The following is a 21,947-nucleotide window of genomic DNA, read 5'->3' on the forward strand; positions in this document are numbered from 1 at the left end:
AATTCCACATGTTCAGGGAGAAATAAAACTTTGTTTCACAGGACAATAATGATGAAATTAGAATATTTCATATTTTATACAATAAAATACAAAAGAAATAGTGAGTGATGTCATCAGTTTCCTCATTTGCACACCGACCAGGATGTGCATAACTGCTTTGTGAAATTAAGCGAATTTTAAAACTATCATAACTTTCTTATTATACATCCGATTTTGATGAAATTTTCAGTGTTTTGTTCGTTGGATTTTTCTCTTTTTTATTCAAATCAATTCTTTGTTGGAGTGTACTTGTCCTTTAAAAGATGAGAGAGGAGGAAAGGAGGGAGAGAGTGAAGAAGAAGAAGAAAGAGGAGAAGAAGAAGGAAAAAGAAGAGAAGGAAGAGACGAGAAGGATGATAATGAAAATAAAAATTGATAAGAATTAAAGAAGGGAGAGGAAGGAAGAGAGAGAAGAAGGAAGATGAGAAGAAGAGAAGAGAAGAAGAGAAGAAGTATGATAATATTGAAAATGAAAACAAGTTATGTGAGTGTCAAAATGAAAATAACAAAGGAACCGATTTTCTTTCTATTTTTCGCCTGTCATAATAGTCTAAAAACACTTTTCTAGGATCTGAGTGCGTTTATTCAATGACCAATCAGTACCCACAGAGAGCCTTCATAATATTTATCAGTCTGGTAAACAGGAACTAAGAACTGAATTAAATGTGATGTAATAAGCTGAAAATTAACAGCGTTTCCGTAGTGTAGTGGTTATCACGTGCGCTTCACACGCGCAAGGTCCCCGGTTCGAACCCGGGCGGAAACAGTAATTTTTTTTAACACTTTTTTTTAGATATATCTATCGGAAATTTCTGTAGAAGAAGGAGGAGCAAATGAGGAGGAAGAGGGGGAGAAGAAGGAGAAGAATTTTTTCTCTTTTTAAAAGAGAAGAAGAGAGGGTGAAAGAGGAAAAAAGCTGTACCTAATGAATAGATTACAAATGGAAAGGTTTTTTTTAGATACGCATCCTGTTTTAAGCACGTTTCGAAGGAAAGAACAATTGGGCTGTATACCTAAATGAACAATTAATGCGATTTTTTTATATATACTTACCCGACAATTGGGAACCTATTATGCAAGCATGCAGAAGATACCCATTCTTTCTGTGATTATAATGCAGTGCATAGAATAATGTACCTGTTTAGGTCTAAAGCTATACAAAAATAAGCTGGCGCCTCGTGCTTTTGAGATACATATATACATGTATAATTTTTCTTTATAAAGTTTTGTTAAAGTGGTCCAGTTTTCATGTTAGAAAATCGAAACTTTACTCTTGGCGCTCGCATCAGTTGTTTTAACTTGTTTAGTTATAGGCCTAAGCCACTCCTGTTCATGGTTACAGAAAGTGCTTAGAATGTTAAGTTTCAACAATTTTAATCTCGCGCTTTGCGCCGGTATTATTATTAAACTCAGAATATCTTAATTTCGGATTTAATTAGCTTGCGCTCCGCGCCCCCATCAATCAAAGATTTTAAAAGTCATCAATAAATTTAATTCCTTTTATTTTTGAAAATGCATGGCCCATGCTCGCATTTTGATTAGTAAGAGATACATTATCTTCATAAAGTCCTTAAAATGTTCCTATTTGATGTCAGTTTTTCGCGCTACGCGCTCGCATTGTTATTAGTGAGAAACACACTCTTTTCATCCTTAAGCCATTCCCTGATATCATGATTAGCTTTAAGAGCCATAGCCAGGGGTTACCCCGCCGCTTGCCAATGTAGCAAAAAAATAGAAAAAAAAATAATAATTAAAAGTTGAAAAGGGGAAGGAGAGGAGAAAATGAATAAAAAGAAAAGAAAAATGAATGGAATAAAAAGCTTAAAAGATCCAACTTTTAAAGCCAATATGCACAACATATTTCATAATCTATCTGATCTTATCGCGATTTTAGTTTAATTATTTTGTTTCAACGCAATTATAAACATCCTCTTCATGATAAAAAAAAGTGTGCAATGACAATTGATTAGCTGTCTTTAACCAATTCCTAAATTCCCTTTTCTGGTCAGTAGGCCTATATCAATTATTTTCAGCGCTTTGAGTTCACATTAAAGGGCTACTCCACTCCACTCCACTCTGAAAATAATATGATATAAACAGATGTAAAAAAAAAAAAAAAACAACCCATATGATCAAAGTCGGCCAAGGGAAGAATACCATTTTGAAGAATTGCATTTCTTCGGTGAAACAGTTCTATGCATATACTCATGAGTAGGCATAGGGTACCTACGGGGGCAGACTGCCCCCCCCCCCCCGACGAGTCACAACTCATGCAAGGAACGTATCCCTCCCCCCCCCCCCCCCCGACGAGTCACAAGTGATCTCTGACGAGCCATCAGTGGCCCCTCCTTTGAAGTTGAAGACTTTTTATTTTTTGCTTGAATTTTTTTTTTCGCGTGCGAAATGTCTTTTATATCCTGTTGAGGACTTTTTTTTTTGCTTCTCAATTTTTTTGGCGGACGATTTTGCCCTCCCCCTGTGGAAAATCCTAGATACGCTACTGAGTAGGCCCTATTCAATAAGCAAAATGATCATGGATGCCATATCCCCACTTGTTATTTTGTATTTTGTCACATGAAATTATTTCCTCTTTATTTAAAAGCGTGCTTGTCTAGTTTTCAGATTGGAATATAAAAAGAATTCAGCTCACGCTTCGCAACATTTCTTTAGCAAGATACACATCCTTTTTATGATTATAAAAAGTGAATAGAATGTCCCACTTTTAGATCTAAACCCCAAAAATGTTTATTAGATTTCCCATATAGCACCCATTTTCTTCCAATCGAAATATAAAAAAAATCACATCAATTGTTCAATACTTATCTGATCATTGGTCCTTTAAGGTCTGAATATAGAGAATTTTCAGCTCACGCTTCGGCGCTCGCATCAATAGTTTATTCAGATAACATCCTGATCATTGGCATAAAGAGCGCTTAGATTGTCAAGTTTTTTTGTGAAAATATAACAAAAGTTTAACTCGCGCTTTGCGCGCGGATTGTTTGGTTGGTGGGATATATTTCCTCATGAGACACTGCAAAAAAATAATAATAAACAGTCCCATTTTCATGTTTTTATGTCAATATATTGCAAATTTCATCTTGGGCTTCGCGCACGCATGTAATATTGTTCACTTAGGGCATAAATACGCCTCTTGATCACCATTACAAAAATTTACAATATTTTTTTTTTATATATTTGATGTGCCAGTGAACGATGAGAGGCTCTCAGCGTTCACTGGCACATCAAATGTAAGATAAAAATTGTGCTTGCCTCGCATTTCTTTTAATTTAGTCGCCGATCTGGGAAAATGTTGGGTTTTTTCTGACCTATTTGGCGAAAGCTGGATCTGCCCCGGGAAGTAACGGAACTGATCATACACTAGAAAGGTTTATGATTCGGAACCCCCAGACCTTATAGAAAATTACCTGGCTTTCTCCGCATGCTAAACGAGGCTTACAACTGTTTTATTTTTTGTCTAAGTTCCTGCTTCTGTGTTTGGTGCAGCTGCTTTCCGACTCCTTCTTCTTCAGATTATGTTTTTCCTGGTTCATAGCAATTTCGTCCAAATAAGAACCAAAACAAATTAATCGGCAAGGGTCTCTATATATATTAGAGCACTAGATGATTATTGCCTAGGATTCTAGTCGCGATTTTATGGGTGGCATAACCCAGGTTTTATACCTATACAGTCTAAATTAGAATTTTCAAATACATTCGTAAGGAATGCCGGGTTGAAATTTCTTCCATTTACGTCAGTAATAATGTATCAATTAAACTTTTGTTGTATGTTCTTATTCTTTCCATTTCACACTCAATTATTTCGACATACAACTTTTTGCAGCAGGAACCCAGGTTTAACTAAAAATTGCTATCACATAAAGTTCTGTTTTTTTTTCTTTTCTTATCTTTTCTTTTCTTCCCGGTTTTTCTTTTCTTTTCCATTTTTGCGATTGGACGTTTCGATTCGGCGACACATAAGCTAGCGCCATATTCAAGCGGGTGGCACTGAATGCTGCAAGAAAAGGTACGACCAAAAAGATCCTGTGATTTCAATGACTTATTGTCGTTATTGTGACTTTTCAATTGCACTTTTCTTTCTTGAAATAAAGGAGGATAATTAAAAGGTGAGTATTTCTGAAATATTAATCGGGTTTTATCGTGTAATTTGTTTGTATCTTAGACCTGTGCGCTCGCTGACTCGCGCTCGAGTCTAGCTAAGGCTAAGCTAGACAGCTGGCAGCCGTCTGTTTCGAGGAGTTTTTTAACATTTTTTTTTTATTTCTCCTCGTACACAGACGGCTCGCTATCGTGCAGCCACCATTAGGGGACTTGCAATGCAAAATCCCCCCGTCGGGGCTTTTCAATTTTTGTCTTTAATGAATAAAAATTTCGAAAATTATAGTGACCAGGGGCCCGTTTCTCAACACCGTCATAAGTCTAACTTCTTGACTAAATCGGAGATAGTGAGCTACTTGTCCGCTAACCGTTTCACGAAGCCCTCTTTACCAAGATCGGGTACAACAACCTCACTAAATATTTATGACACCTCCGAACCTGTCACAACTTCTTTCTTAATGACGTAGTGGCATCACGTGGGTAGACTATGACATGCAAAATTGTCGAGAAATTTAAAAATTATAATCTTACGTAATCAATCACAGAGGTTGAAATTACATCCCAAAATAAGTGGGATAATGCATTCAATGATCATTGTAATACAAAGTAACTATGAAAACTGTTGGTACAACGCCACAAAACCATTCATTTTGAAATAGTAAAATAATTTAATCGATAGAAATTCTACCACGTCAGGCCATCCATAACTGGACTTGTATTTGTCGTTTTCAGACCCTATTGACATTTGGCTAAATTCTAATCTTTAATTTATGCATAGAATTTGTCAAATCGTAAGATCAGTATCAAAGATTTATAAAAAAAAATAATGTTAAACTATATTTCGATGATGGTTGGAATCGTAAAACATTGTATAATTATCATAATTTTACAAATAAAACCGTTATGGTTTACTTTCGTAAACTATTAAAATTGGATATCCCGGGGGTACCCATCTCAACGTCCACATGTGATTTTTTTTAGTCATGAAATAAATTATTCATAATTCAATTTTTCAGCAATTGAATGCCCCAGTCTTAAAGGTCTAAGTATGTATGATGCATAATTTACCTGTGCTATTATTTTAAAAAGATGTAATTCCCAATTCATCACAATATTTGCAATTTTGTCATAATTTTTCTTTTTGAAAATTATGCTATTTTGTGACTAAGGCTACGTCTCGTCTGCTCTTTTTACCGATATAGTATCGATATCAAGGTATTTTAGTTAGGAAGCCTTTCGTGAAACAGGTTTAGTAAGATTGGAACTAACTCCGTGGTTTGTGGATAAAGATAAGACTAACTTGTCCAAGTGTTGAGAAACGGGCCCCTCAGTGCAAATTTATATTCCCTCTTGGCATCAATTGCCAAAAAACGGAGAAAAATGAAGTTAAAAGGAACAAAAACAGTGACTTACCTCGGCTGTCTCGCAAATTCACTTCCCTGTTTTATCCGATCTTAAGTACATACACATATGGCCATTGAGTCCCCTGTACAGATCGCGCTAGAACTTCGGTCTCTGTATTTGGTGAGTGAAGCCAACGAAGTTCAGCTGAATAACCAACAAAACAGAGACCGAAGCTTTTGGTCTAAGGCTAAGCCGGCTTTACCCAGGCCAGGCCGCGCCCAGGGAGTTGGCGCCGCCGAATTAGGCAGCGGCATGCGCCACGGTGTTCACTATAATAAATATAGGCTATATATCACAGCCAGTTCGAGATTACGACACTGTCGTATCTGTCACCGTGTTAAGTTAATTTTCCAAAAAGTTTTTGAATAAAAATGGTATGTAAGTAGCGATCGCAACGGGTTCGCGTTTAACACATTTCCTATTCTGCCAACACACAAAATGGGCAAAATTCATTGAGCCAGTGTATCAACATTTCAAATCCTTTTTTTTTAATAAAATGTTACGATCTTTTTCTATTATATCTAAACTTTTTATTTCTAGTCAATTTACTCACATTTGCATCGCCAAAATGTTGTTTTTAAGGCCGTTTTCGAGAGCACCACCTGTCCGTGGTCACACGATGGAAGTCGCCATTTTGGAAAATATGACTCCAGAACCGGGTTAATCTTGCAAGTTACTTTTACTTGTTGACGCCCTCTAGGGCATCAAATAACCATGTGTTATGTATCATTAAAATCGGCAGACTTTCTTCTACAAGTTAGTGACGATTTCAGTGCAATGTTTTTCGTTACAAAAAGGAGTTTTTTGGACACTTAAGGTAAATCATGTTTCTATTTCTTACTTCAAAGCCGTATAAACAGAAATTTTCCCAGGGAACAGTCAAATATCAGATATGAATTAATTCTTTGAACTAAGTGTATTTGTATCAGAAAATCTATTTTGATATATAAGAATGTGTCGCATAGCTGTGCAAGAGGCGAATGCAAGCCCATGTTGTGCCGCCTAGAGTGTGATTTTGGTGCCATGGCTGACCGAAAGGAGTGAGTGGGCGTGGTGGCCGTGGGTGTGGTACTTGATGCATGTATGTTATTGTTAAACCCATTGAAATTAGTTGTAGGTGATAAGTTGTGCGTTTGATTTCTGCATGAATTATGTGTACTGATGATAAATTAATGATAATTTCAACTTAATATTTCAAGAAAAAAAAAACAGGCGGGAGTTAAAGCATGTTTAATTCCAGCCTCATTTTTTTTCATGGTGTACAAGCACAGACCATGCATTGACTGCTGCCTGGTACTGGTATTAAAATGAATAGATACATGACTATGTCTATATTCTGTTGTTTTGTGTCATCATATCAATAAGCTGTCTCATCAATTCACATGATGTACACAATAATGGGTCCCTGTTTTATTATGTTTACTAGGAGGGAGATTATTTTGTAAATGTGATTTTAAATGTAGTAGAAATTCAGATAATGTCAGAGACTTGCTTTTTAACTTTCCAATATATTTAATGTTAATATATTCTATAATTCTAAGCAGTGGAGTACATTTCTAGCTACTGTTGCAGCTCCAGCTGTCTGATCTCGCATTCTCGGATCTGCAAACAAGTTTGAGACATCATGGTAATTATACAGAATACAGAGTGAACATGGACAAACAGAAAGAAAAAAAAATTTACTTGCAAAACTTAATTTTCTACTTTTGAATGATATAAATCTTACAGATACCGGGAAGTATAGTGGGACATTCATTTTTATTTTCTGATTAAAGTCTGTTGAGGAATGAGACCCCCAAGAGTTGATTAATTTTTTTTAACAACGCAAAGCGTCCCATGCACTTCTCTTGTCTTATTCTACTTTGTTATCTTTCTTCTTGTATACTATATTTTCACAAATAGAAGCTGTTTGAATAAGAAAAATATGAATTCATACAACTATATTTTGCTTAAATTGCTAAAAATTGTTCTCATTCTAATGCCTTTGGTTGATTATTACCCAACTATTTTCAATTTATGTTTCAGTCTGATGAGGAATGTGCACAGAGGTTGCCATCATCATCACCGGTATCTTCACCATCTTCAATCTTTGAATGTGCACAGAGGTTGCCATCATCATCACCGGTATCTTCACCAGTATCTTCAGTGACCGAATGTGGACAGAACTCCCCAGATTCCATCCCATCTTCCCCAACAATTATACCAACAACTCCCAAGGCACCAGCTTCTACTGCTCGAGGTTATTCATCTTTTTCTTCTCCCCCAGGATCAGGTTGGGAGTCAGCTAGCTCTTCACATTTGGAGGACGGAGGAAACTATCTGTACTGGTACACGAAGGACAACACACTAAAGAGGAAGCGGGTGTCCCTGTCACCTGTTCCAATATATGTAACAATGGCAGCTGGTGAAGTAAAAAAACGGGACATTGTTGATAGACTGGCTAAAGGATCATGTGATGACGTTGTGAAATGGTTGCTTGGTGGACAGACAAATGAAAATGTTAGCATCCTGAAACAGAAAGTGAAGAGGGTGAATGTGAAATACAAAAAACTTCTGAAAAGCCAGCACAGAAAAACAGGAAAGGAAGCAATAGATACATTTTTAGAAGAGACTTTTAGATATGGGATTGAACGACAACAACAAGAACAGGAGCCAGAGGCACACACATCCACCCTCGAGGGTGAACTTCGTAGATTACACACTCCATCCACGCATGAAATTTTGGTGGAGACAGTTCAGAGTGACATGAAAAGAAAAGATGAGAGAATACAAGAATTAGAAGAACGAGTGAAGCAACTCAATATCGAGATGGAAAATAAAAATAAAGAGATGGAAAATACAAATAGAGAGCGAGAAACTCTAATGAGGAGAATACGTGCGAAAAACTTGCAACTGAAAAGAGAAAGGGGAAAGCACAAGTATTATAGAGAGAAATGTTCTGAACTTGAAAAGACACAACCAGAGTATACTGAGGAAGTTACTCAGCAGGAGTCGGCTGACACAGAAGATATAGAAGATATTAGGAAGGAAGTTATTGAAATGGAATATAGAATTTATGTTCTGCAGGAAGAGGTAACCTCTGATACAGTAGAACTATACGACGAAGACAATAAAGAGTTTACCCCACAAACACAACGGTGTGTTCAAAGTTTATTGACTGAAAATGTTGGAATAAATCATGTGGGAAACGTAATCAGAGAAGTTCTGAAACTTGTGGACAAAAAACCAAACAGAGTGCCCAGTCATTCAACGATTCGAAATATGAACTTACAGCGGCTTGTAATCGCACAGAAGCAAATTGCTGAGGAGGACCTTAGAGCAGGGGACTTGGTCGTGGAGGAGGAGGAAGACTAAAGGTAACACAGCCATGCTCTACAAGATCACCTCTTGTGTTGCATTTTAGTCAAATTAACTTAGTAACCTACATGAAAAAAAAGTATGGAAGTTTCTTAGATCTACAAGTACCTGTAGATCTGCCACCCAATGGGTACTTGTCTTGGGTGGCAGAAAAGTTCCGCGTATAGCGTCCCTTTAAGAGGCCATATCTTCAGTTATGGTGCTCCAATTGTAATTTGGTCTTCACCATTGAATTTGTCTTGAAAAACCTTTCAAGTGATGTATAATTTGTCTGTATTTAAAAAAAAAAAAATCATGTAATAAAGCTAATGTACAATGTAAGTGAAACACGTTATAGTATACAAATAGCGAATAGGCATGAGTGCGATGGTGCGAGATTTCGCATGAGGTGAAAGAAAGTTGCTATATTCAACGAGGCGTTAGCCGAGTTGAATAGAGCGTTTCTTTCTTTCACCGAATGCGAAATCTCGCACCATTGCACGAATAAGAATATTCGCTATTTGTGTTGTACAACGCCTCGGAATCTACCGAAAATATGAAAAAAGAAGAGTTTTTCCCTCCAGTTATCTATGAAAAAGGAGCAAAAATATTGAAAGCGAAAAGCAAAATCCCACAAGCTGGGCCCACAAGCGCACATGATCTTGGACAGCATTGCGCATTTAGCCAGCTGGTTTTACGCGCATTGTCATCTTATTCAATGAAATCGCATTGTGACGTCACCTCCTAAAGCCGTACGTGCAATGGTACATTTTGGATGGTACGTCTTGTGTGTGCAACGGTACGAATGTGTGACGTTCAGCCTCCCATTTGATCGCGTACAACTAGCTAAGTAGGCGTTGTACAATACTTTATGATTACATTTAAATCTTACATCATGTATTTTGAGGTCCATAGTATAAACAGATATGATCTTGTCACTCTTGGCCTTGCATCCCCCAGAAAGTCGCCATCTTAAATATCAAGTTTGGCGGGATCTTAGCCTGGAGGCGTCTGGGGAATAAAAATCATCTACTATACGTAGGCTTACTCCCTTCATGCCCTATGACGCCTGGCGTGGCTATCTATACCTGGCTGTAGAGGCCAGGATTACCCAAAATGGTGAAACTAGGCCTAACAAGTTAGACCTAAATCACAAATTTTACGTTTTGTTTAGTAATTTGTGCCCAAACTAACGTACATGGTGCAATTTTATGTTTACCCCCAGTTTTTAGCTCATCCGGCAAGAAGGGCTTATGCCGTGGCGTCCGTCGAAGGGCAAGATGAGCTTATGCCGTGGCGTCCGTCTTCTGTCGTCCGTCCACAATTTCAAAATGCTACTACTTCACCATTTTAATTCTGTTTGCTTTATATGATAGCACTAGGTGGGGGATTCAAAACTTCTAGGGCCTACACAGAATTTAGAAATTCGTTAAATATGCTAATTTATGCGAATTTTTTAAAAATCACAAAAAATGCTTCTTCTTTATTTGTTGACCGAATTTGATTTTTTTTCTTCTGGTAGAGCTTCATGAGGTTCACCAATCTTCTACATAGAATTATGAAATTTTGACTAGAACAATTTTTATGCTAATTTATGCGAAATTAATTTATGCATATTTTTAAAAATTCACATAGAATGCTTCTTTTTCTTTATTTGTGGAACGATTTTTTTTTCTTCAACCTGTAGAGCTTCATGAGGTTCACCAATCTTCTACACAGAATTTTGAAATTTTGATGAGAACAATTTTTAAGCTAATTTATGCGAAATTAATTTATGCATATTTTGAAAAATTCACATAAAAAGCTTCTTCATGTGTTGACCGATTTTGATTTTTGTCTCACCTGCGTAGCAGAGTGAGACTATAGGCGCCGCTTTTCCGACGGCGGCGGCGTCAACATCAAATCTTAACCTAAGGTTAAGTTTTTGAAATGACATCATAACTTAGAAAGTATATGGACCTAGTTCATGAAACTTGGACATAATGTTAATCAAGTATTACTGAACATCCTATTAGAGTTTCATGTCACATGACCAAGGTCAAAGGTCATTTAGGGTCAATGAACTTAGACCATGTTTGGGGAATACAATGTTCATCAAAATCTTAACCTGAGGTTAAGTTTTTGAAATGTCATCATAACTTAGAAAATATATGGACCTAGTTCATTAAACTTGGACATAAGGTTAATCAAGTATCATTAAACATCCTGCATGAGTTTCACGTCACATGACCAAGGTCAAAGGTCATTTAGGGTCAATGAACTTTGGCCGATTGGGGGGTATCTGTTGAATTAAATCAAAACTTTAAAAGTTTTTGGATCTGATTCATGGAACTTGGACATAATAGTAATCAAGTATCACTGAACATCCTGTGCAAGTTTCAGGTCACATGATCAAGGTCATTTAGGGTCAGTGGACTTTGGCCGAATTGGGGACCTGTTGAAGTACCATCATAATTTTGAAAGTATGTTGGTCTGTATCACTGAACATCCTTTGCGCATTTTAGGTCACATGACCAAGGTCAAAGATCAATGAACTTTGGCCATAATGGGGGTACATGTATCTGTTGAATTACCATTATAACTCTACAAGTTTATTGATCTGACTTTTGAAACTTAGACATAAGAGTAATCAAGTATTACTGAATATTCTGTGTAAGTTTCAGGTCACATGATCGAGGTCAAAGGTCATGTGAAGTCAATGAATTTTGGTCACATTGGGGGTATTTGTTGAATTACCATCCTATCTCTGTAAGTGTATTGGTTCTAGTTCATAAAATATGGAAATATGAGTAACCAAGTATCACTGAACATCTTGTGCGAGTTATAGTAGTTTTCAAAGTCAGCACTGCTGCTATTTTGAATCGCGTGATGCAGGTGAGACGGCCAGAGGCATTCCACTTGTTTTCTTCCATCTGGAAGAGCTTCATGAGGTTCACCAATCTTCTACACAGAATTTTGAAATTTTGATTAGAACAATTTTTATGCTAATTTATGCATATTTTATGCATATTTTATGCATATTTTAAAAATTCACATAAAATGCTTCTTCTTTATATGTTGACTGATTTTGATTTTTTTCTTCCATCTGGTAGAGCTTAATGAGGTTCACCAATCTTCTTCACAGAATTTTGAAATTTTGACTAGAACAATTTTTATGCTAATTTATGGGAAATTGATTTATTTTGAAAATTCACATAAAATGCTTTTTCTTCTTTGTTTACAGATTTTTATTTTTTTCTTCCATTTTGTAGAACTTTATGAGGTTCACCAAACTTCTACACAGAATTACAAAGAAATGTTTTTTCTTCGTTTGTTGATCAATTTCAATTTTTTTTTGCTTTATATAATAGCTCGAGGTGGTGATACAAAATTTCAACATAGAACTTTGAAACTCATTAAATATGCTAATTTATTCATCTATTTTCAAAACTCACAAAAATTACTTATTTGTTTGTTGATTGACTTTGGTTATTTTTGTTCCATCTGAGAGCTAAATTAGGTTCACCAAGGTTCTACAGTGTTAAGAAACTTTGACTAGATAATTATTATTACTTAATTCATATGAAATTTGTTCGTATATCACAAAAAAATGCTTCTATGTCATTTCTTCATTGATTTCAATTCTATATCCTCAATTTATGTCACCAATATTATTCACTACAGTGTCAACTGGGCTGAAATTGTGTTGAATTTTGTTGCGAGATGCGGGATGAGCTATACATCATTGATGTGCTAGTTATTAAAGTTCCCAATTTTCATTGAATAAAGAGTAGTAAAATTGAAAAAAAAATTAAGAGCATGAGCGTTCACTTACCCAGTCTATTTACGTCGCCATTTTGAAGTCTTTTGTTATCGATACCTAGATGCCACACGCGTGCAGAGCTGCAACTTAGATTTTTTTAAATACTTGCATCGGCCAATAAATATCATGATTCGTAAAATATTTGTTTCGGTTGAAATATAAAATAATTTATATTATATTTATTGACCAAAACAAATATTTTACGATTCCTGATATCTATCGGCCAATGCAAGTATTTTTTAATCCAATTTGGCAGCTCTACACTGTAGAGCTGCCTGGATGAAAAAAAAATTATCTTGAATTTACTTTTCTCTCTGCAGTAAGCATACAATGCTATTCACAAAAGCAAAACCCTACAAGGTGTATCTGGCACAAGTGGCCCAACTGGATGGAGCAAGATTATAAAGAAGTCATCATGATGGAGGATTAAACTGAGAATTAACAATCTCAGGTCAAAGGTCAACAAAATGTCCAGAAATATGCCACCAGAATCAGTGGTAAGTTGAGCAGTGTTATGATTATTATAATATTTTGAATAGCAGTGCATTTTGAAAATGCTTATTTTAGTATCTACATACATATGATTTGTCTTTGCGATATCAGAGCTGTAATGAGTTCAAGGATGTAGCCAATAATCAGTGCATAATAACAAGTCACAAATTCATTGTATAATTCTACAAAACTCACTAGTCCCGGTAAAACTTCTGTCAAGAGGTGTATTTAGTGTGCAGTTTCAGGGCATATTCTCTCTAGAATGTAAAGGCTGTGATGCCATCTTAAATATTTGTAGTTTCAAAGTAAAGTCTATGGCAAGGATTTTGATGCCCTAACTAACAGGCTTGCAAACTAAATCCAAATTTATTCATTTTCATTTCTAACAGAACAAATGAAATGGCTGTAATTACAATTAAATTTGCTTAATAATTACAATTAAATTTGCTTAATGTTGCAAAAGCTTTTAATATATTACTTGGTGTATTATCATTGATTATTCCATTTATTACTCTTTATTTCTGTGTCATTGTTGCTGCAGCCATTATAACAAGGGTGGATTGCCAGAAGAGGGATGAACGGATACTGTTCTTGTCATCTTGCCGAACGTAAAGGACCCATTAACTTTTCAACGGAGGCAAGGAAACTGTGAAGGCTGTGAAAACACTGGTTGAATGTAAGTCAAAGCATGTATCTTATTTGGTCTGGTTGGCAATTTGCACTTCCTGCTATACAGACAATATACTTGATTATCCAGCGTCAATCAAAACTCTTTGGAACAGTCGTTCTCTGTTTTCTCAAATAAGTATGTTAATATTTTTACCATGAAATGATTTTATTATATGATAAAGCTGAGGCCCCATGTTAGGATTTATAAAGGAAATCATCTTTTCTAAGGAGTACACATTTCAAACTTTTTCATTTCCAGTTTGTCTGTAATATATTTTTCTTTGTGTGCATTAAAGAAGAAGAATATAGTCAGATCCCATCTTACAAAGAGTTATGATTGATCCAATCAATCGTTACTATTGAAATCCATCAGTGTCATATTTTTTTCTCTAGGAAATTTGCACAATGTCCTTTGTAAACAAAGAGAAGCACAGTGAATTTTCAAGAAAACAATGAATGCATGAATATACATCATAGTTAGACAATATCTTGAACAAACATGAATAATACATGTTGACGTTGCCGGCCGGCCATAGTTACGATTAATTGGATCAATCATAACTCTTTGTAAGATGGGGGCCTGATCACTACTACACACTCCTACTCTGGATAATAGAAACCGTATCTACTTTCAAACTGATGTGAAAGAAGTTACATGTAAATGACATGTCTGAATATTTTTCTGACACATATCAAGGCTGCATGTGTAAAAGACTAAAATGCAACAAACTGAAAAATGAAAGGAAAAGCATATTTGTTCCTATGCAAACTTTGATTTATTTCATATGTACGTGTGTCACAGTGCAATGAATAGTTTTGAAAGAGAATGTTGTTAGAATGATATTTTGTTCTTTCAGTTTACATTTGCAGTCATGTCACTGAGTGTAAACATGGATACACCCCCTTATCTGGTTCTAACCATCTTCCAAGCAGAGGTGAGAGAGATAGTCTACCAAAGATGACACCAATCTTCAAGACTTCATCTACACGGAATGTCTGGCGTGAAGGTCTTTGCTGAAGTATGGTCAACATAAGAATGGATTTGACACCAAACTCTTCATATCCACCCTTCATCTTGTGTTAATGAGGTTCCTAGTATTCATGATAGAGATAGTTTACAGGGATATTCTCTTGACACCAGTCATTATCTACATTCTGTCTGGTCTTAGCCTTATTTCAACTGGGCTTTTAAACATTTTTCTGTTATACATGTAGAGTGTAGATGATGTTTGGTGTTAAGTGTATGGCTATGTGGATTTATATTCCCAAGAATGTCTAGAATATGATTAAACCTTAGTGAGGGGGGCGGGGGGGGGGGGGGGGGTCATCAGACTGCATGAACCAATTTTAGTTCACATTTGATGTAAATTATGGAAAACATATTTAGTATGAAATATTTGACTTGCAAATGCATTCACTACTCATGAACCCATTTTAATTTAATGAATTTTGTGTAGCTCGGAGGAGCAGGTCCAAGCTATCATAGTTTGAAAATAGATGTAGGAGATGTTTGTGGAGTTAATAGTTTACAACTTTATGAAGTTTGTATGTGTGTTTATATTGTACTAACTATCCTGCAAATGTGGTACACTGGTTTTTCAGAGTTTTTTTTTCTTATCATTTATCCTTTTTTTTCCTGGATGTACTTGTAGTACAACAAGTCGGGAGGGGGGATGGGGGTTGGGCTGACTATTCTGCAAAAGTGGACCCAAAGGTTTTCCAGAGTTTTTCCTTATTGAGTTTTATCTCTGGTTTTTTACCCTGGATCTACTTGTCGTAGAATTAGTTGGGGGGAGGGGTGAGGGAATGGGGTGTCTTAGCATCTAAAATCTAAATCACAAAAATTTCTTGTAGCGACATGGATTATGCATAACTTTATTGCATTATCAATGTAATCATATCATTTAAAAAAATAAAATGAACTATACAATTAGGTAGATTGGTACAGTTGACTGCCGAAATCAGGGGGGGGGTTGTAATATGAATATTTTCAATTTCAGTACCTATTTAAATTGCTAATTAGAGGAAAAGGGTATTTCAAATGAACAGAATGTCATGTGTTTGACATTGTTAATCTTAAACACTTGTATTTATGCCTATCATCCACAAGTGCAGCTCATTATTGGCTGATTAATCAGTTAGACTTCATTTTCATGTGACAAAATACTTTAGTATTATCTGCATACATAATTGAAAATTGATACTTCAGAGGAATCATTAAAAACAGGAATGGTTAGAGTGTGTACACTGTGTGGGACACTGCAGGTTACGGGCAGAAGATCAGATTTAGCATTAATTAATTGAACAAAAGTTAGGCTGTTTGTGATCAAAGAGCAAATTTTCAAACCATTAAAGCAGCACACCTGATGCTTTAGTAGTTTCATCGACCATTGGTAGATGAATCAAGCTTTGTTAAAGGCAGCAAATTTGTATTGGTTATTGGGTGAGATATTGGTTTAATTAATTCATATCAGAATTATCAAGTCGATGGTTGTGCATTATGCCTGATAAATAATTTTTAGGCAAATCAATTTGTGAATATACATGACAATTAGGGGAATTAATGCTTGAATATACATGACAGTATTTTAAAATGTTTGTCAGGGCATGATTTTTATACCTCAACCCACTGTAGGTGGTTTCTGGAATTGTCATGGTTTCTGTCCATCCGTCCTGTTTTTGTACTTCCAATAACTAAAGATTTGTGTAAGAGATCAATTTTAAACTTGTTTTATTAGTTTTAAGTATTGTAGAATTGAGAATGATCTGTGTATTTTTTGTAGGGTATGAACTTCTGAGGTCAAAGGTCATTGTATACATTCAAATACCTTGTTCTTGCAATGATTTAAAAACTGTATGAGAGATCAATTGCAGACTTGGTCAAACTAATAAGAATTTTGAAAGGGCAATGATCTGACAAGATTTGGGGTCTGGAGGTCACGATATACCTGAAAATATATTTTTCTAGCAATAACTAAAGAACCTTTTAAGGGTTCAACTTCAGAGTTTACCTGTGTACATACACAAGTAATGATCTTAAAAGATGTTAGGGTCATGAGGTTAAAGTTCAAATGTCACATAGGTCATTATAAACAGGAATATCTTGTTATTGGGATAGATGATTTCGCTTTTATGATTTCATACATTAAGATATTTTGTTTTCACTTTAACTGAAGAACATATCTCAAATTTTCACTCATAAATGCAATATGAGAGGATGATATTAATCAGTTCACAAAGTCAGGGTTCAAAGGTCACAGAGGCCATTATTTCAAGTGGAGGCATTAACTTTGACTGTGTGCACTTGAGAATCCCATCAGTTGCTATCAAATTTTGCATAGTCCCACTTATGTACTTTTATTGTTCCAGTCATTTGGGTTATTTTTCATTAAGAAAACCCATACCTTAAATATGATATTCGAAAAGTGCCTGCATGTATATAAATATCAGATCATTTTGAATTCATTTAAAAGTTTATAAAACTGCCAAGACAATTTTGGGAAGTGTTTCACAATAGTCAAAATTGACTCAAAGTCATGAAGTCTGAAGTATTAATACACGCATGATAATTTAAATCTGAATCCATGTAACAATATGATAGCATGCAGAAGTGTGTATCTTCTGATTATGATCCAACCGATATGATGATCTGTTATTTTCCACACTCCAGTGGAAATTTATGAGAAATTTTCAGTCACACTTAAATCTTTGCGATCTTTGTGAAACACCTCTTTGATATGCGTTCTTTATTTTTCATGCAAAAATTCATTGAATTTACCTTTGACAAACATGATTTGTGTTTCATGACAAAATGAATATTCCAGTTCAGATCAAGTTTGAAACAGATTTTCAGAAACAGGAAGGATCATTTTTTAACTGAAAATCACTGTCCCTAATGTCATGTCAAATAGCTTGGACCTGCCCTATACACTTAGTGTATGATTGTCTGTACTGTATACATGTACTTACTTTGTATTCATACACTTTTTTTTTTTGAAAAAATATGTAAGACCAGCAGCCGAGAAGATTCATTCAAGTTGAAGGACCAGAGCATTTGACCTCTTTGATTGCTGGGGTAGGCCCCAGACCTCACAAACATGGCTTCCTGTCTGGTTTGAGCTGAGATCTTCCTGCCTAAATCACACCATATGTGACATCACTACCAAGAGTTCTATTTTTCAGTGTGCGGAGGAGGACACTCGACACTGCTGTGGATGGTATACAACATCTATAATGTACATGTACATGTAAGTGCTTTATTCATGACTTTAATGATATGTTGTTTAGCCTGGGTATGCGAGACAATACAATCGGTTTTCCAGTAATCATTACTGAGGGCATCGATTAATTTTGGAGATATCGGGCAGCAATTTTACCAACATTGGGCTTTTTATGCATGTTTTGCACTTTTTGATTTAATTATACTCTGTTTAATTCATTTAATGATATTCTATTTACTTAAAAATCTCTCAAAAATGATATTCCTGATGGAAAATTTGATAAATTTGTCGGGACTTTTGTTCATCCATTGATTGCCGTCTGTCTTGTACCTTCCTTTACTATCTGCGCTACCTCTAAATTCATCTTTCACATCGTTGCAGCATGATATTTGCCATGACTGATATAATAATGTGCTAAGGAGACAAAAGCAAATTCTTTTACAATCCATAAATCTCTGCATACTTTGATCTTATTATTTTTACAATAATTGAAGAGCAAGTATTTGAGAAAGTATTAGAATTAAAATTGAATTGTTTTGCAATGTAGTATATATTAATTTTCTGTACATGTGCATGTTACTTTTTTGGACAAATTTTAAGTAATATTTTAAACTTCATCTCGGTACTTTCCCTATTCACCATAAAATTCATGTTTGTGACGTTTGCTAAGTGTGTATCCATCATGAAATCACAGCAATGTGTAGAGATATTAGTGGCTTGCAGTGTAATGACAAGTGATGATGGTGGCTTCTCAGTATCGGTTCGTCCACCCAAAAAAATCAAATGAATTTGAAAAAATGTATTTACTAAATTTTAATCCATTTTTATGAGGATTGTGTGCTACATGGGTTTTTCCACAATTTGCAAAACAATGCTCCTTCAATTAAAGCAATACATATCTGAAACCCAGTTTTAGAAGTGCAATGTCAAATTTTGATTTCTATTCTGCCTTCAGTTGTCAAGTACTTCTCAATCCATTTCACGAGAGCCTTGTCATTGTCGTGTTTCTATTTGACTCTTATCGATATTTGTAATGAGACTTTTGCATGTTTGTCAAGTTTCATTAGTGGAGCTGTTTAGCTAAGACTGCTTTGGGGCTTTGTGGCATTGATTAAGATCATTCAAGAACCAGTTGTACTCAGAATTGACCCAGATAACCATTTGGTCTGCACAAAGGAGAGAAGAGAGGAACTGTTGACCTATCTTTGAACAGAGTGCTGTTGTCTTCCGGATATTTGGTTCAGTTGTATGCGACATCTTTGTATTTGGTGTTTGGACATCTTGTAAAGTTGGGATGCCACAGGTTTTGTCTGACCAAGACAAATAGTATCCTTTTCAGTTTACTTGTGGTATCCAGAACTCTTTAAAACTTGCACATTATCTTTTGTGTGAAATCAAATACTGATATCTTTAATGCAGAGCTGCCAACCAATACATTTTGCCAAAGTTAGTATATTTTATCCAAACAAATTATGGTATTATGTTTTTTCCTCATTAATGAAGTCCCCCCCCCCCCCCCCGAAAAAAAATATTGTCATTGAGAAAATCATTTCTGTGTATATCTCTATTTCATAAAACATACACAAGTATAGTCAATGGGATAAACTTAATTTCAGGTAACTTTCATACAGCTCTTTTTTTCCAATCAGTAAACTCGAACCACAGTGAGATAAACATGTGTTACAATGAGGGTTTTTTTTTCAGTTTACAGGGGCAGTGCATACTTTTGCATAGAATACATTTTTTATTGGGGGGGGGGGGGAGAAAATACAGTTTTGGGTCCAAAAAATATAGTTAATTCATTCCCAGAGTTTGGCAGTTCTGTGTATTCGGTGTCTGTGCCTTAATACCAATGTATGATGCCATGATGATGGTCTGATGAGGATATTCATTGCTTCATTTACTAGCACTCTGATATGCATGACCCTTGTCATCTAAACTTTTTGCCATCTAGGATTGTTTTTTTCTGATATCCTATGAGTGTGTTGGCTTCTTGGTGGTCGCATTTGGATAGAGACCCCAGTTTTCCATTTTCCGAATTGCCAATTCTGTGTCCTTCGTTGTTCTAAGCATCACAATATGTGTTCATCAGTGACATATCCCTGGATCTTGCAGCATCTACATTGTAAAATCTTTTGTGGGAACTTGCAAGTCTTTCAGTGTCTTTATAATGATGTATAGGTTGTATTTGCAGAACATCATAGAGTTGGTTCCTTCTTCTTTATTGTCCATTTCATCAGCCTCGATGAGTTTGAAGTTTCTCAGCCATGTTCTTGGGCTTGACATGAGGTGCTGTTGGGCTGTTCATCTGCCTTCTGGTCTTGGAGTAAGGCAGTGATTCACCCGTTTGTCCAATTCATGTTTATTCAATCATCGAATCGTCTGGTAGTTTTTTTTTTTAGGGAAGTCATATCCTGTGTGAACAAGCAGTGCATTTATTCACTTGGCTGAAGAGAGATTACAATTTTCAGGAAGGCGTTTAGGGGAACTTGGCATATCTGATTAGGTTGATCCCATTGTCTTTCAAATTCACATTAGCTCTTTACTGGGCGTAAAAAAAAACTTGTTCAGTCCAAAGCAGAGCTGCTACATGACCTAAGAGGCGACTAGAGAATCTTGATTATGGTGATTGATGAAAGAGGCTTCAAAGGAGATTGTTTAATTTCTTCAACTGTCAATATTCCCTTTGGCTGAGAAAAAGGTTTCCTACATCAGGTTTGGGAACAAGTTTTGGAGATTTTACTGGGTGCCATCTGTGAAATTTGACATTACTTCCTTAGACACTTTGGCTAAGAAATGAATTTTGCATCCAGTGTGGAACAAGTTTACGAAGTCTTATCGGGTGCTGTCTGTGAAATTTGACTTTGCTTTCTAATTACCCTTTTTGCTTAAGTAATGTTTTTTTGGTTCCAGCCTGGAACGGATTTCAGAAATCTTGTTTGGTGCCGTCTATGAAATTTGACATTGCGCTTCACTACTGGGGTTCATACATTGTACTGTAATGATTGATGGGGCATTATAAATCACTGTGGGATATAGAGTGCACTTCCTCAGGATTAGCCTATGTTGAGGGCTCAATAAATAGATCTAGATTCACTTGTCGTTTCATTGCCTTGCCTTATCTCTCAGAGTTCATGGTGGAGTGATGGAGAAGTAGCAATCACAAACATTTGATTCCTTTATGATGGTGAATGAATGCATGGGGGAAAACAAAAGCAAATAAAAAAAACAGCAGAACAACCCCCCCCCCCTCTCAAAAAAAAGTTTGCTGTTGGTTTCTTTCTAAATATTGACCAACATGCAATATACATTTGAGTTCTTAAAAGAAAATGACATCATGTACAGAAAGGATGTACTTATTTGCAAAATTGTTTTCATTTGCACATTTGATAGGAAAGCCCCCCCTCCCTCAAATAAAGAAATGCTAATAATAAACGATTTTGATAAATAAATTAATAATGAATGAAAATAAATAATAAATACCAAATTATATTAAAGAAATCAAATTAATAAAGAAAATAAGTAATTTAAAGATTGAACATGAACAATAAAGAAAAGGACATTAATGTTTGAATTATTCAGAAATTATACTAATACATGATTAAAAATATGAAAGTAATTTGTAATAATACTCATAAATTTTATTCTTTAAGAATTTAAAAGATTACTCAAATATCAGTCATGGCTAGTAAATGTTGAAGGATGTGAAATGAAGGCAGATATGGGGAGTGTTTCATGGAGAGGTTTGTCAATGATTTTCACTGATTAGCTCTCAGCCAATCAGATGCAAGAATATTTAGTCGGTGAAAATCACCTGACAAAAATCTTCATGAAATGCTCCCCAAGATGGATAGTACAGGGTGGTATGG

General features: G+C 35.5%; 1 protein-coding gene and 1 non-coding gene across 5 annotated transcripts; both read left to right on the forward strand.

Moving 5' to 3' along the window:
- The first annotated feature begins 732 nt into the window (after positions 1–732).
- TRNAV-CAC lies at positions 733–805 on the forward strand. Its single transcript has one exon. It is a non-coding gene; the product is annotated as a tRNA-Val (tRNA).
- A 3,209-nt stretch (positions 806–4,014) lies between these two features.
- LOC121421886 lies at positions 4,015–15,149 on the forward strand. Of its 4 annotated transcripts, none has more exons than XR_005971053.1 (5): positions 4,015–4,163; positions 7,104–7,186; positions 7,585–8,915; positions 13,731–13,865; positions 14,729–15,149. XR_005971053.1 is itself a non-coding variant. In XM_041616700.1 (2 exons), the coding sequence occupies exons 1-2, from the start codon at positions 7,184–7,186 to the stop codon at positions 8,911–8,913; spliced, it is 1,332 nt and encodes a 443-aa protein (XP_041472634.1). In that variant the 5' UTR covers positions 6,466–7,183; the 3' UTR covers positions 8,914–8,986. The 4 variants fall into 4 exon arrangements, 1 of the variants encoding a protein (XP_041472634.1); XR_005971052.1 differs by lacking the exon at positions 4,015–4,163 and adding an exon at positions 13,018–13,194 and having other exon boundaries at positions 6,466–7,186; XR_005971051.1 differs by lacking the exon at positions 4,015–4,163 and having other exon boundaries at positions 6,467–7,186; positions 14,716–15,149.
- The last annotated feature ends 6,798 nt before the right edge of the window (positions 15,150–21,947 follow it).

This window comes from Lytechinus variegatus, chromosome 1 (assembly GCF_018143015.1).
Source record: "Lytechinus variegatus isolate NC3 chromosome 1, Lvar_3.0, whole genome shotgun sequence".
NCBI lineage: Eukaryota > Metazoa > Echinodermata > Echinoidea > Temnopleuroida > Toxopneustidae > Lytechinus > Lytechinus variegatus.